The sequence below is a fragment of the Phasianus colchicus genome, chromosome 2 (assembly GCF_987193195.1).
Source record: "Phasianus colchicus chromosome 2, bPhaCol1.hap1.1, whole genome shotgun sequence".
In the NCBI taxonomy this organism is placed as follows: domain Eukaryota; kingdom Metazoa; phylum Chordata; class Aves; order Galliformes; family Phasianidae; genus Phasianus; species Phasianus colchicus.
Genome location: NC_143437.1, coordinates 93,449,867 through 93,464,462, shown reverse-complemented (window position 1 = coordinate 93,464,462; position 14,596 = coordinate 93,449,867). Strand labels below are relative to the sequence as shown.

Genomic DNA, 14,596 nt, shown 5'->3' with positions numbered 1-14,596 from the left:
GCTTCAGTAGACACAGTCGCAATGGGAACAAACAAAACAAGAAAGAAAGATTGAGTACATTAGCAACAAGCTATTACAGAAATAAATATGCTTACCAGAGTAAGTAATTTGAGGGGAAAAAAATAATATTATATCGTCTGAAAGTTTTTCACCTGCTTGGTTTCTGGTAGGCTACATAATTATGGCACAGAGTGTAACACAAATTTCTTTCCAAAAGGTTCCTGTGTAAGTGCACATGTAATACATGTAGTAGCCCACTGGGGTTAAGAGGATTTTAGCACGGGATGACATTCGCAAAGCTAATTTAAATTGAAACTTCTACTCTATTTTACTCAATACTAAATTAAACAAGGCAATACAGCTTTTATGTATACTACCTCAAGGAAATATTTTAAACAAGCTGAATAGCCTACAATTAAAATGTTTACCTGCAACTACTGGAGAATGGATTTTTGCTCTTTTTCATGCCTCAGATCTCTCAAAGAAGTAACGCTTTCTTATATAGCAAAACCATATTGACTGAGTTTAGATGATTCCAACAAAGGCACTACTCTCTAATTACTAGTATGTATTGAAATTTCATTTTTGAAGTTTAATACATTTCTATCTTGATGTTTTACACTTGACCTCTGGTGACCATGCTTAGGAATTCATGGTAATTTTATCCATTATAATTAATAATGGAAAAATAGTGTCTTTTTAAGACAATTCTTTTTTTTAGCTATCCATTCCAACTACAGTGAATCATTTTTTTTTTTCCCAAAGAATATGACATCTGATTGCCACTTTGGTATGAATTACTCTCGTTCATACATATATTATCCTGGAGCACAGGTCTTATGAGGAGCAGCTGAGGGAGCTGGGATTGTTTAGTCTGGAGAAGAGGAGGCTCAGGGGAGACCTTATTGCTCTCTATAACTACCTGAAGGGAGGTTGTGGTGAAGGGGGGTTTGGCTTCTTCTCCCAGGCAACAAACAGGAGCCGGGGAAATGGCCGCAAGTTGTACCAGAGGAGGTTTAGGTTAGACATGAGGAAAAACTTTTTCTCTCAGAGAGTGGTCAGGCACTGGAATGGCTGCCCAGGGAGGTGGTGGAGTCGCCATCCCTGGCAGTGTTCAAGAGGTGCCTGGATGAGGAAAGTCTTCAAAAATACTTCTTCAGCAATCTGGAGTTGTTATTTACTTTGAAGCGAGGAATACTTAAGAGAAATAATATTTTAAAAAAAGCTAAAAAACAATGCAAATCAAAACCTGAAATAGTTGTCTTATGACAAAGGGTTGTCCTACCCCTTACCCATTCAAAACTGTATTCAGGCAGAACTGTGAAATGAGGTACTTCGTCCTTCTTAAGGAATAACTCTATAAAGCTGGTACTGCCTATAATGAGACTATGTAGCCTTAGGAAGGGAAGCACAATTAAATATTTTCGCAGTACTCTATGCTCTTAAGATTATACATGTAATTCTTAGTTCCAAATTATCTATATTGTCTTAGAAAAAAAATTGCATTTGTAAGTTTGACTACTCTAAATATCCATCTGGAACCACAACACTTGAGTGGTGTTTATTTAATCTGTATTAGCTGATTTTATAGCTGGAAGGTAACTCTGGAACAACAGAACAGATTGCTTTTAAAGAAACTTAGGAGATGTACAGGGAAACTATTCCACATCATTATTACATACCATAAATATTAAAACCATTAAGCTGGAAAAAAATACAACCACTGTCTCAGTTCATATTTAAGATGAACATACCAACCTGGAAAATTATCTGATCACCTGTGAGGAAAATAAGGTCAAAGTTGGTTGGAATCAGCCTGCTGGTTGCATGTATCTTACATAAATACAGTGTCATTAAGATGTGGAACAGCTTCCTCATACATCCTTGAGGGGGGAGAGGGAGAGGGAGATGTTGCTCCCAAGGATGTAAGAGAGAGAAAGCAATTGTATTCTGGCTAGCAGTAAACTATGCAGTACAGACCACAGAATCACCAAGGTTGGAAACAGAAAAAGGAAATGACTATAAATGCATCTATAAATTAACTAGCTAATTAAAATAATAAAATATACATAAATCATCCATATATTTTGGTTGAAATATATTAGTATGAATCCAGAATCCACAGATGTTTGGTAAGACCATGTATCATTTTGTGGTGTAACAAGCATAAAAGGAAGAGATTCAGCATTTTAACTTTGAATCACGGTATATAAATGAAGTAAGCACTTAAGAAAGAATCTGAGAAATGAGACTATAGATAGAAACAATGTACACATTAATTGTAATATATATACTATTTTGCATCATTTCTTTATATTCAAAATATCCACAATATGGGATGTAATAAATCATATTTTTTTTTCCGTGTTTTCTGTGTGAAGTAAGGAAAAGAGCTTCTTATAGCAGTGAAGATAGTCCCTTATTCATTCATCACAGAGGAGCATCCCTCAAAGAATTTAAATTCCAAGTAAGAACAAGAGGTGTGGAAGATGTTCTCATATCATTTCAACTTAACATGGTGAGCAGGGTTGGTTTAATTTTTCTCTGAAGCTCTTCCAGGACTCCTTTCTTTTCCTTTTGGCAATGCTGCCAGCCTCTCTTATTGTCCTGACGTTTTATATGGCACTTGCAGTCATACCGTGCAGAGATTCCACTACTGTTTTCTTTATCATGATTCTAATATCAAATATTTTTTAAAAAAATCTTCCTTTCCCAATTTCTGCAGTCTCTTCCTTTTGTCATCTCTGTCACCTGTAGGTGCACAACATTCTGGGAGGGCAGGGGGAGAATCTACTATGATTAGCCAGCTAAATTAGTTAATTCACTCCTCAATCTTTCCTGCTTGATCCAGAGATTAAGCTAGTCTTATTTCCTATTGAAATCTTCAATTGCTTCGTTAGGGATTTAAATCTTCCAAATTCCATTTTCTCTGTTCCCTATATTTAACTTTTTCTGCTTGAATGAGAGTGTACATTTTATAGTAAAGGCAGCCATCACTCATCAACATCTGTAAGAAAGGATCAGCCCTAATTTTAACAGGGAGAATTCTTGCTAGCAAGTCTTGCATTTTTGTTTTTCTAGGTAGGAATTCCAAACAGGAAAAAAGGACACTGCGGTTTGGCCCATATGATTACCCAATTCTGTGCCTGACTGCAAGAATTATTGATGATAGTATTTTGTATCAGATTAAAATATCAAAAATACCTGTCTGGAGTCAGCACAGTAGCCATTTTCTCAACAGTAAGCATCTGGGCAGGGCAAGAGAGGGGTCACTGTTGTAGTGGTTTTTTGTGCAGCAAGCTTAAATTCAGTTTGTAATGCACATGCATCCTTATTTCCAGAATTTTTTTTGCAGAGAGAAGAAAAAAAATTCTGATTTCACTTCTTTTAAAATGTGACTTTTTATTCATCTTTTGCTTCTGCGCTCCTTGTGATACTTTATAAACTCTCTCTTATGCCCTACCAGCTAATCTAACATGCCCATTCCACTGATAATGCTGTGTGCCTCTGAAAGAGCCAAGGATTAAAAGGAAACATTAAAATGGCATTTCATTTTTTATGAGATAATTTGGACTTGTTTCTGGTTAATAGACGAGTAAGTTACAGAAAAGTTAACGCTACCAAAATGAGTGTTCTAAAAACTACAATAGTTGAGAATAATCTAAGAACTAAAAAAAAAAATGTGGACTAGTAAAGACATGGCTTTTATCCCCCTTACCAGAACTCTGTATGTATAAGGTTTATTGGTTGTTTTTTTAAGTTTTTCCTCTTTTCCCATTTTCTTTCTGATTGTGATGATACAGTATCATATTTACTCTATTAACATGCAATCAGTCTTTTGTCTTCTGGTAGAAAATGCCTGAACTACTAATGTATTGTTCAATATTTAGTTGTATGAGCTCTAAAAACTGCCTTCATACTCTCTATCTTCCTGTGTTAGTGATCCTAGTACAATTTTTTTTTAATACATGACCATAGGGATACACCAGTGTGTGCTGCAACAGGCTGACATCCCAGAATTATCAGCCCAGAGATGCACCCCAGAGTCTTGAGGGAATTCACTGACACAGTCACCAAGCCACTCTCAATGATCCTTTTAAGTCATAGCAGTCAAGTGAATTCCCTAGAGACTGGAAAGAAGGCAATATCACATCCATTTTTAAGAAGAGTAAAAAGGATGACCTGATGATCTACCGAACTTTTAGTCTCACCTCAGTGCCAGAGAAGATCACGGAACAGATCCTCCTGGAAGCCACAACAAGGACATCAAAGAGAGGGAGGTGATACAGGATAACAAGCGTGGTTTCACCAAAGGCAGGTTCTGCTTAACCAACTGTGTCACTTTTTATAATGGCATAACTGCATCAATGGGCAAGGGAAAAGCCACTGATGTCATCTACCTGGACTTCAGTAAGGCCTTTAATATCCTTCTCTCCAAATTCAGAAGATATAGCTTTTATGGGTGGATTGCTTGATGGACGAGAAACTGGGTGCAAGAAACAGAGAGCAGTGATCAATGGCTCAGTGGTGTCCCTTAAGGGTCCAGATGTGAAGTCTTCAGAACCAGAGAGACATGGACCTGTTAGAGTATGGCCAAAGAAAAGCCACAAAAATGATCCAAGGGATGGAATATCTCCCCTACAGGGACAGGCTGAGAGCTGGGTCTGTTCAACCTGAAGTAAAGAAGCCTCCAGGGTGACTTGATATTGGCCTTTCAATATCTAAAGGGAGGCTATAAAGAAGAAGGGGACAGATGCTTTAGCAGGGTCTGTTGTATAGGTCAAGGGGAAATGTTTAAAAACTAAGGGAGGAGAGATTTAGATTGGACATAAGGAAGAAGTTTTTTTATGATAAACTGAAACAGGTTGCCCAGAGAGGTGGTGGAAGCCCCATTCCTGATGACATTCAAGGTCAGGCTGGATGGAGCTCTAATCAACCTAATCTAGCTGTAGATGTCCCTGTTCACTGCAGGGCAGTTGGGCTAGATGACGTTTAAAGGTCCCTTCCAACTCAAACAATTCTATGACTCCATGACAAATAGAATAGAGAAAGATTTATTTTTATACTTATTTATTCCCTTGGAATACAGTGTGACTAGACATCATTCAACTATTGGTTTAACATATTTTATAAGTCTACACTACCTTTCTGACCTTACTGTGGTCCACTGTAGCTTGATGTTTCAGTGGAACGAAATGAAGAAATTAATACCAAAAACAGTTGATTCTGTGAGATTTTAAGTGTCTTATTTACTCAGGTATAGATCTTAATTTATTCTTATTTTTAATACTGAAAAAGATACAAACACTTCTCTTTCTTAGGATGAAAGAAGACTTTTAAAGTGTGAAAATATTGAATAGTTGGGAAGAAAATTGAAGTATAGAGGAAAAGATAAAGAATTTACTCCAAGGCAATACGTGGAATAGAAGGAACAGTGTGTCAGAGATCCCAGGAGCCCCTCAGTCTATTTATGGAAGAAAGCAAAGACTGCTGTTGCTACTCAAACAGCCAGGGAAACCAGGAAATTTTTGCCTGCAATTGCTTAAAAGATGCTGACTCTTTGGTCATTTCTAATTCAAAATAAAAAAAACTACTGAGGCTGGTGGTGCATTTTTTTCTGTTCATCAACAAGTTACATAATAAATTCTTATTCTTCTATTTAGTTTAAATTATTTTGCAATTTTTACATTCAAGTTTTAATTTTATCCAAAAAAATTATCATAGTCAAATTCTCCAAGTTCTTTTTAGCCTTGAAATCAGGAACCTAAGAAAATTACCTGGATTATCAATGTACACCGCCATGTGAGTGTCCATTGTCTATTTGTAACTTTGGAATCTATGGGCCAATGATACCTAAGGCTCAAGAAATAATACTAGTAATCTACAGTTTTGTGGCTGGTAAAAAACAAAAAAAACAAAAAAAAAAAACAAAAAAAAACAACATCAAACAGCTGCTGGATGGAAGAGAAAGATTCTGCTTTCTTTCCCTTTTTCACTATCTGGAAAGATATAAACAGTTCAAATCTTTATGAAATATCATACAGAAAATGGAAAGAGGAGGAAAGCCTATAGATTCTACATGTATAAACTTTCATCTTTAACAGTTGGTTCTGGCTAGAATTAACTATTAAAATTCAAAAAGATTAATAAGTTTGAACTACAACACTTTTACATTTACTTGTTAAAAAAATTCCTCTCTCAAATCAGTGTTGTAACACCAGCACAAAACACACTGACCACCCATACTGTGATGGAGTAACTTTACTTCTTTGTACTTCTTTTTACTTCTTACTAACAACTCTGTAACACAAATTATCATTTAACTTCATAGTTAATCACACTCTCCTTGGGGAGATTTTGAAAGCAAAAAAAACCCAGAATCACCATGATAATAATAAAAACAGGGCAAGAACTCATGGTTAAAACAGATATTTCATAAATTGAGTATCTTACCTTTTCGTCCAGGGTATACATGAGGGTAATATTCATAATAAAGATCAGGCTGGTCTAAATTTCCAAATGGTTCAAATTCCATTTCTGCATTTTGGAAGAGATTCAGTTTTACGAGCAGTGCTAGTCTCACAAACCACAGCTACAAATGAATACACATAAAAAGTAAAAGATAAAGTTTGTTATTAGCTTCAATCACAAGCCACATCCAAATAAAATTTCAACTTTCTAAGTTTTTCTGATAAAGTTAAGAGTTTCTGTGTTACTTGCAGATAAGAATTGGGATTTACATGATTTTTCATAGAATAGTTTCCTCAGAACATTAAAACAAAACTTAGAGACTGATGCTTTATTTACTTATAAAGGTACTGAAATATTGAAGATGATTGTAATAAATAGGCTGTTTCAAAATTAAAACATCTCCCTTTAATTGATTTAGCATATAAGATACATCATTCCAACTTCTATTTTTCCAAATTTGTGTAAGTTTTAAGATCTAAAATGATTTTGGTAAAACTCCATTAATTTGATAGTTCCTAGGGTCAGGCTCTGACCTGTCAACTGGTCACATCTGTAGATGCTCCAGGCATGAAGCAAAAGTTTCCTGTGGCCCAGGAGAGGCCTACAGAGGAGCAGGCTGTCCTCCTACAGCCCCTGGGCACTATGTGGAGCAGATCTTCGTGTGCAGCCATTGAGGTGCCCACAGTGCAGTAGTGGAAGTGGCCTGAAGGACATCCCTGCAGGAGCAGCATGGGCAGAGCTGCAGCCCGAGGAGAGTGGCCCATGGTGGGGCAGGAGGGCTGAGAGGACATCCTGTTGGGACAGTGCTGGAATTGTTCCTGTAGGATGGGCACTATGATATAGAGCTGCACTATGGCAGTGCTGGGAGACATGCAGTCTGTGAGAAACCCATATGCGATCAGCTGGGGAAGGACAGCATTCTATAGGATGGACTTCACGTGGAGCTGGGGCAGAGAGTGAGCACAAAGGAGAGGCAGAGATAAAACATTATGGACTGACTGCAGCCCTGATTTCTCATTCCCCTGTGCTACACAGGGAAGTAGAAGAAGGTGGATGGAAGGAAGTGTTTTTAGTTTGCTTTTAGTACTCACTGCTTGTCTGTTATCAACAGACAATAAATTACATTAATCTCCTTATGCTGAGTATGTTTTGCCTTATGCTGAGTATCTTTCAGCTTACCTGCAAAGAATCTGTTGTATGGTTTGTAGGTAGTCCACTTTTTTTATAGCCTTGACCATGAGCAGTTAAGAGACGCCCACACAAATCAACTGCTGCCCTCCAATTTTTACTGCTCTGGGAAGAAGAAAAGAGTAAATAGCAAGAATGCATAAGCAAAACCCCCTAAAATGCACTATTGCTTATTTTATCTGAAGGAACTACATTTACTCATCAGGAAAAAAATACGTCAGGTGTTAAGAAGCACAATGTCATTTGTCAAAGCTCCAGGTGTAATTAGGGAAAAAGTGAAGCAAAGCATGAGAGAAAGCAGTATTATCAGATCACTAAACCAGAAGAATACATTCTTAAGTATATTTTTTCTTTCATTAAACAAAATCCTGCCCAGCTATACAAGTCTCACTGCACTGTCACACTGTCATCCTACTACGGCTTCTGCTAGTGTATGCAAATGCAGCTGTGTAAATATCTAATACAATGAAAAAATGATTAAAAAAGACTAAGGCTTCATGAGTTTGGAGAATGTGCCAACAGAGCAACCAGTTGGATGGAAAAACACCTAGTAAAACGTATGATGAGGTTCCATACTCTGACCTGTTTTACAGCCACATTCATTCAAAGAGCAGCTGAGCTATCACAGTGCACTGAATACCATCTTTTCTCTGCACTGCCATAACCTAGACAAAAAATGGAGTTCCACTGGAAATGTAGAATTTGGTTGACAACATGATCATGAAGCAGCACAGAAGCTTCTGAGATGTCTACACAAAAGCATGAATCAATCCACATTTCTAACAGTCTTAAACAGAAATGTTCATCATCTACTCCTCTTCTGCAGAGACAAATTATTTTCTTATTGTCCTCAGAGCAGAAGCAGACTCAGACTCTCAAACTGCTTAGCTTTTCTTCCCAAATGAGAGTTAATATCTAGAAGTAATAGTGGAACACTGCTGAGAAATTAAGACGCTACAATTTTAAAAATCCTATTCTGGACACAAACAAAAACCAGTTTTTTTGTACAGTAGGAGACAGCCAGAAAAAGTCAGATGACCACTGTAAAAGAAGTCTTTGCTAGAAAATGAAACATAGCATTCCTTATGATTCCAAAAGAAGAGTTGTCTGCTGGTCACGGATTGTAGCTCCCCTGTGGAAGCTTAACTAGAATGCTACAATAGTTCAAGTACGAGAGTAATACTTAGGCATTATATTTTTTAGAATGAGAAACGGAAAAAAAAACCCACCTTCCAATTGAGTAAAATGACCCAATCCAAGCCAAAAAGGAAAATATTTTTATCATTTTTCTCTTCAGTTAAGTGTCCAAAGAACTTTAATTACCAGAATTTTCACGGTATGTGAAAGACCGTGTTTTCATTCTGTTGTGAACATATTCATATATTCACATTAAAAAAACTGAAAAAAAAACACCCAAACCTGCCAAATAGCTACCATCCTCTCACAGGTAACTGCTCCCTAGAAGATTTCTCCTCTAGGCCAATTTTGCTTGATGTTTTGAACTCCAGTTGAACAAAGAGAGCATATGACTACAGAAGTACTCTAATTTATTCTTTGTATACAACACTACATTGTTTTCCTGAATGAAAGCAGTGAAGCTGAGGTGATGCAACAACAAAGACTAATACCCACGTGGAATTCTACTGTCAAGCAAAGAAAGTCATGTAAAAGAGAGAGAACAAATGGTAAAACTATGAAAGAAGATATAAACCGGTTATTTGCAGAATATGTATTCAATGACAAGTAAACTCACCTGACAGAGAAAGAGAATTTATAACATTATGCAGGCTATAAGGAAAACAACTGTGAGTCAGAGGTAAGCCACTGAAATTTTATCCAACAAATAGATATTTTTTAGTGGTAGAAATCCAACTTCCCTCCTTAATCCTCTCAAGCCCCCAGCTAGTGTTTGCACTGTTTGTGGAGACACTGATCTTTTCTTCAATCAGCTACAAAAATGTTGTAAATTACTGACTGATTTAGAAATAGAGGAGTACAAAACCCCTTTATTTTTAAGGAGAGTTTCTAACTTATTAAATATGTATGCCATACTACTGCATCCAAGTTTGTTATAATTGAAAATATATGCAAGAACACAACATAAATCACATGCAAAAGTAACTCTATATGTTTTTTTTCTTTTGAAAATAGACTCAAAGGGAGTCATTAACTCTACATGTAACACCATTAAAGTGATTAAAATGTCCTCCTCCACTAGCTATGACATTCTTCTCCCCTGTAAATTACATTGGTAGAACACTTTCACATCAGTTAAGAAAATGTAGTTAGTAACCCTTTCCTGGTCTAGCATCTTGAAGAAATTACTGCATACTTAGAGCAATCATTGCATATTTATTGCAGCAAAATGCACAAGTTTTATTTTAAGTTTGTTTAGTGCAAACACCTTACAGCTCAAAATATCAGAGAGGTCTCTAGTAAGAAACACCATGCTATTTGTTCAAACAAGGGTAAAAAACTTACTCTAAAATATGGAATAAGAACTGACATAATCACAACTTGCTTCCGTATGCACAATTTTTATTTGCTGGTGCAAAACAAAGCAAGGCTGTGAAGACAGGCTACTACATGTACTTCTGTCAGAGGTAAATGCCTTTTCCTATACCAAATTAATAACCATTTCAGGAATTAAAAACTCATATTTTTGTTTTTCATCTGCAGCCTTTAAAGCCTCAGAGTTGCAAAACTGCTTCAAGTGCAGATCATCTCTACCATAACTCTACTAGGAGCACGTTTTCAGTTATTTGTTAAATTGTCAAAGTGCAACTGTTCAACAAAGCAGCTATACAGCAAACAACCAGAAACCAAATTCATACCAAACAAACACTTTTGCTAGCCCGATTTTACAAGTGGAGCTCAGTTGGTGGTGAACAGCTATTTGCCTCAGAAACAACACTGCTGTTGTTGGTGCACCTTTGGAAATTCAGCCAACTACCTTCTAGATTGTATTAATCATCTGACAACTAGCTGTCCTTAAAGCAACTTTTGCAGTTTATATTATGACCCACCCAAAACAACCTCAGTCATCAATATTCTTTGCTGCAAACACTAATTTCACTGCATCCACAAATTTATCTTTTAACTTGTAGAAGTTTTTCATTAGATCTTTTATATGGAAGGTTAAGAAATTATGTATACATTACATGATGAATACTGGAACCAATCTAAGGAATTCTCCTGTGATCCTGGTGAATGGAGCAGGTATCTCTATTTGCAGATGTAATACAGAAAGTATTGTCAATATAAAGAAGGATATCACTACTCATGGATCACAAAGTTTATAGTATCAGAATACTTATTAACATGTAAAAAACATGTACGTGAACATGTACAGTATACTGCTCTGAGTTCCAGACAGTCACAGTGAGACAATGCTAGTTTCAATAGGAAGAGATACCAAGAAGAGCTGTAGGATAGTTAAGCCAGTGTACCTATTACGGGATAACTGGAAGAAATCAGGAAATTTTGCCTTTAAAAATAAGATATAAAAAAAACCTGAGAAATAGAAATGTCACTGCTATCTCAGGAAACATCAAAAAAATAATTTAAAAAGCAACACGAAACAGAAGTCACAATCGTCACAACACTGAGTGAATGCCATCACTGGGGCATTTTACCTAGCAAACCTAACAGGATACAGCATTTACTTTTAGTTCCAATGGCTACTGGTGCCTTTTTACAGCATCTTCCTACAGTTCTTGGGCGTGCTAGATGGGACTTCACACTTACATATCTAAGTTTAGATGTTTCCAGTACCTGTATTAATTAGATCTCTTTTGACTTCAGAGTTCAGACAATAGCTCACGTGTACACATTTAAATAATAGGATAGAATTTAGCTCCATACTCACACATAAGTCTATGTTTCTCCTTCCTGTGCTGTGGACCGCTTTGAAACAGACCCTACTACATGGTTGTCCATTGTAGAAAGGAATTGAATGATACGACAGAAGTGATCTCACTAATTTGTATGTTGATGTGTAATTCATATGGATACTAAACAGGTAAGGAAAAATCCTGTTTTTGTGAGAACTGCATAGCAGTATTCCAAATTGCAACAGCCTGAATTCAGGCTCCCGATTTTATCCAGATGTTAATTAGAATATTCCCTGTAAGCGGCCCTTCATACGAAAACATAACATTCCCTGAATATATTTTGTCAGGAATTCACTCAAAGACAGTAAAATTGGGGGTTGCTAAAGGAGCACTTCTTATACTTATTCTGGCCTGGCATTCAGCTTTCTAGGTAATATAATCTATTTTAATGGTTCTAAGAAAGTTCAAAATACCTATTATCTTTAAGACTGCTGCCAGACAAAAATAAGTTTTCTACATTAAGAATTTCAGAAAACAAAAAGAGAAAAAATAACACAGTCATATTAGCAAGGAACAAATAAACTAAATTAATTCTTATAATAAAAACCAAAGTTCTACAAACAAAACTGAGAACTCATTATATTCCATACTCCAGCCATCAGCTAACAGTTGGGAGCCCAGAAAATTGAAGAACACTGACTTCTGGTTGAATGGCTGGTTTCAATTTTACAAAACAAAAACCAAAACACCATCAAATGAGATAAGTTTTAAAAGAAATCTGCTGCAGGTAGCAAAAGATGTGACAGCAACACAACACTTCCTGTACTCTCTGCTTTAATTCCAAAGTCATAATAATGCTCTTATGAAGCTTAAGTGCAACTCAAAGCTAAAATGATACCCATGGCAGCACTGTACTTAAGGTATAAGATAGTTTGCAGCACAAAACAATTTGCATGGACAAAGCTACTGGGCCAAATAGAGAAAGATTTGTTTCTCCCTGTATATCAAACTGACTCTTACGAAAGAGCAAATGTGGGGAAAAAAGCCCTTTCCTTCTCTGGCACAGATGGAGACAAGATTTCTTAATGACATTTTTTTTTTTTTTCTCTGAACTCTCCAGTTAAGCAGAAGATGGAGAGAGACAGAAAAATCATCTCTATGATGGAGACCACAGTATGTTTTTCCAGGTTTGGTTTCAAAAATTAACTCTGAATTCATTTGAAGAGACTATCTAGAATCTTCTAAACGTGACAAAAAGTCTCCTTTGGAGCTTTTACATATAATGTAGCACAACTAAACTATGAAATGTTAAATGCTAAATACAAATTGTTATAACACGATTCTTAAGTGCTTTTCCTCAGTAATTTTTCATTCATTTTTTTCAGAAATAAAATAAGCCTGAAACGTTTTGACATCTCAAGAGATTAAGTTCAGCTCAGCCATTTAATAGTGATGAGTTTCACATGGAACATAGTGGTTGAAAGAACAAGGCAAAGCTCACAAGGCTGCTGGACGCAGCTATTTAAAGGTCTGAAAGAACCTTTCATTACAGAAAAATAAACCTTCATTTGGAAGCATTTTAGTGTAGTTTTCCTGCTATGAAATAAAAAATAAAAGCAGCTGAAACTACCACTTCAGCTTTGCTTACCATTTTAATGGTACATCTTAACCTTCTGCAAAACAGTGCTGCGAAAACATCAAGAACGCATATGGAAATGAACAAAAAAAGCTATTAAAATCTATTTTGAAATCATTTACACCATGTAAATATTAACAGCTGATAAAACTCACAGTATCTTAAAACTGCCTTGTTTCTAACTTTTGCATACAAAGAAAAAATTACTACACCCATTAATACCAGTATTTAAATACCAGTTTCATTCCCATTAAGAAAATTACTGTACTTTGGCTAGTACTTCTGCAGGACCACAAAGAGATTAATATACACTTTTCAATTTCCTTCTCACAGTCATTAGCTATCAGTAATGTTGAGGGAAGCATGACATTCAATATATATTAAATTATGAACTTTTGTACTTACAATTAGCTGTTTCAAGCCTACAAATGACTGTTCTACAGAGTTGGCATTTAGAACTTGTCTCTTCACTGCAGCTTGCTCCCCCAGAAAGCGGACCATTAAGTCTTTTACTGCATCTCCCTTTGTGTTCATGGCAGAAAAAAAGAAAAAACACAATGAGATGCTTTCAAACATTATTTTGGTAAAACAAAATATCGAAATGAAGGCCAGCAACATATCTTTCTCACTTGAGAAATAGCAATCTTCTAGTACTTTCTGTATGAAATGAACATAAATGTATAGTACCTATTTGCAGTAATTTAGTTAAAATTTCTCAGTTTACTATGCGTTCTTGATTAGATTCTTTTTTTCTAATATTTAGGTTCCAATTAGCATGAAAATACCCACACTTATTTGTTTCCTTCAGATTATTAACCTTCAAATCACTATATTAACTATACATATATACATGCCCTCCGGTGCCAGCAACGAAGGGCTGGTACATAATTCTATATACATAACATGCATGGTACACCTTTCACATAACTTACAAAATGCCTTTCAGAAATATTACAGATCAAAGTTTTACCTGATATTTGATAAAGTGACACACAATCAATTGACTTTAAATATCCACAGGAAAAAAAAAAAAAAAAAAAATCACAGAACCAATTAAACAAGCATTTTTGATTCCAGAAGAACTAGACAATAACAATATATAACTATTGGAATTAGAGAAATTGGGCTATTGAAGCAGCTCAGTAATTTGAAGAAATGAGACTAGCTGAGACAGACATTTAACATACAGATTTCTGAAGTCAAAAAGATTAATTCTATATTTTGCACAATGGAGCAGCTAGGAGGAAGACTGTCCAAATATATGGTCTACTTCCAGCTTTGCTAGCAATAAACTGAGTAATTCTGTATGTGGTACTCTTGTGCCTCAATTTCACATTCTATTTCTGCTCAGCTATCTATTTCTCAACATCTTCCTAACTGCAGCCCAAGACCATTGCAGTTCTGTGTACTACTTTTGGAGATTTCAGAAGCTAATCAAGAAACTCAAATACGCTTAATTCATAGAATG

At 35.9% G+C, this 14,596-nt stretch overlaps 1 protein-coding gene across 2 annotated transcripts in view; it reads right to left on the bottom strand.

Moving 5' to 3' along the window:
- Positions 1 to 14,596, bottom strand: part of TRAPPC12 (trafficking protein particle complex subunit 12) — a 45,636-nt gene that overhangs the window by 28,305 nt on the left and 2,735 nt on the right. For both annotated transcript variants that reach the window (XM_031611061.2, XM_031611060.2), the window contains exons 3-5: positions 13,534 to 13,650; positions 7,651 to 7,764; positions 6,454 to 6,592 (exon numbers count right to left, since the gene is read on the bottom strand). In XM_031611061.2, the coding sequence (XP_031466921.2) occupies positions 6,454 to 6,592; positions 7,651 to 7,764; positions 13,534 to 13,650 (370 nt within the window). The remainder of the gene's footprint in view (positions 1 to 6,453; positions 6,593 to 7,650; positions 7,765 to 13,533; positions 13,651 to 14,596) is intronic.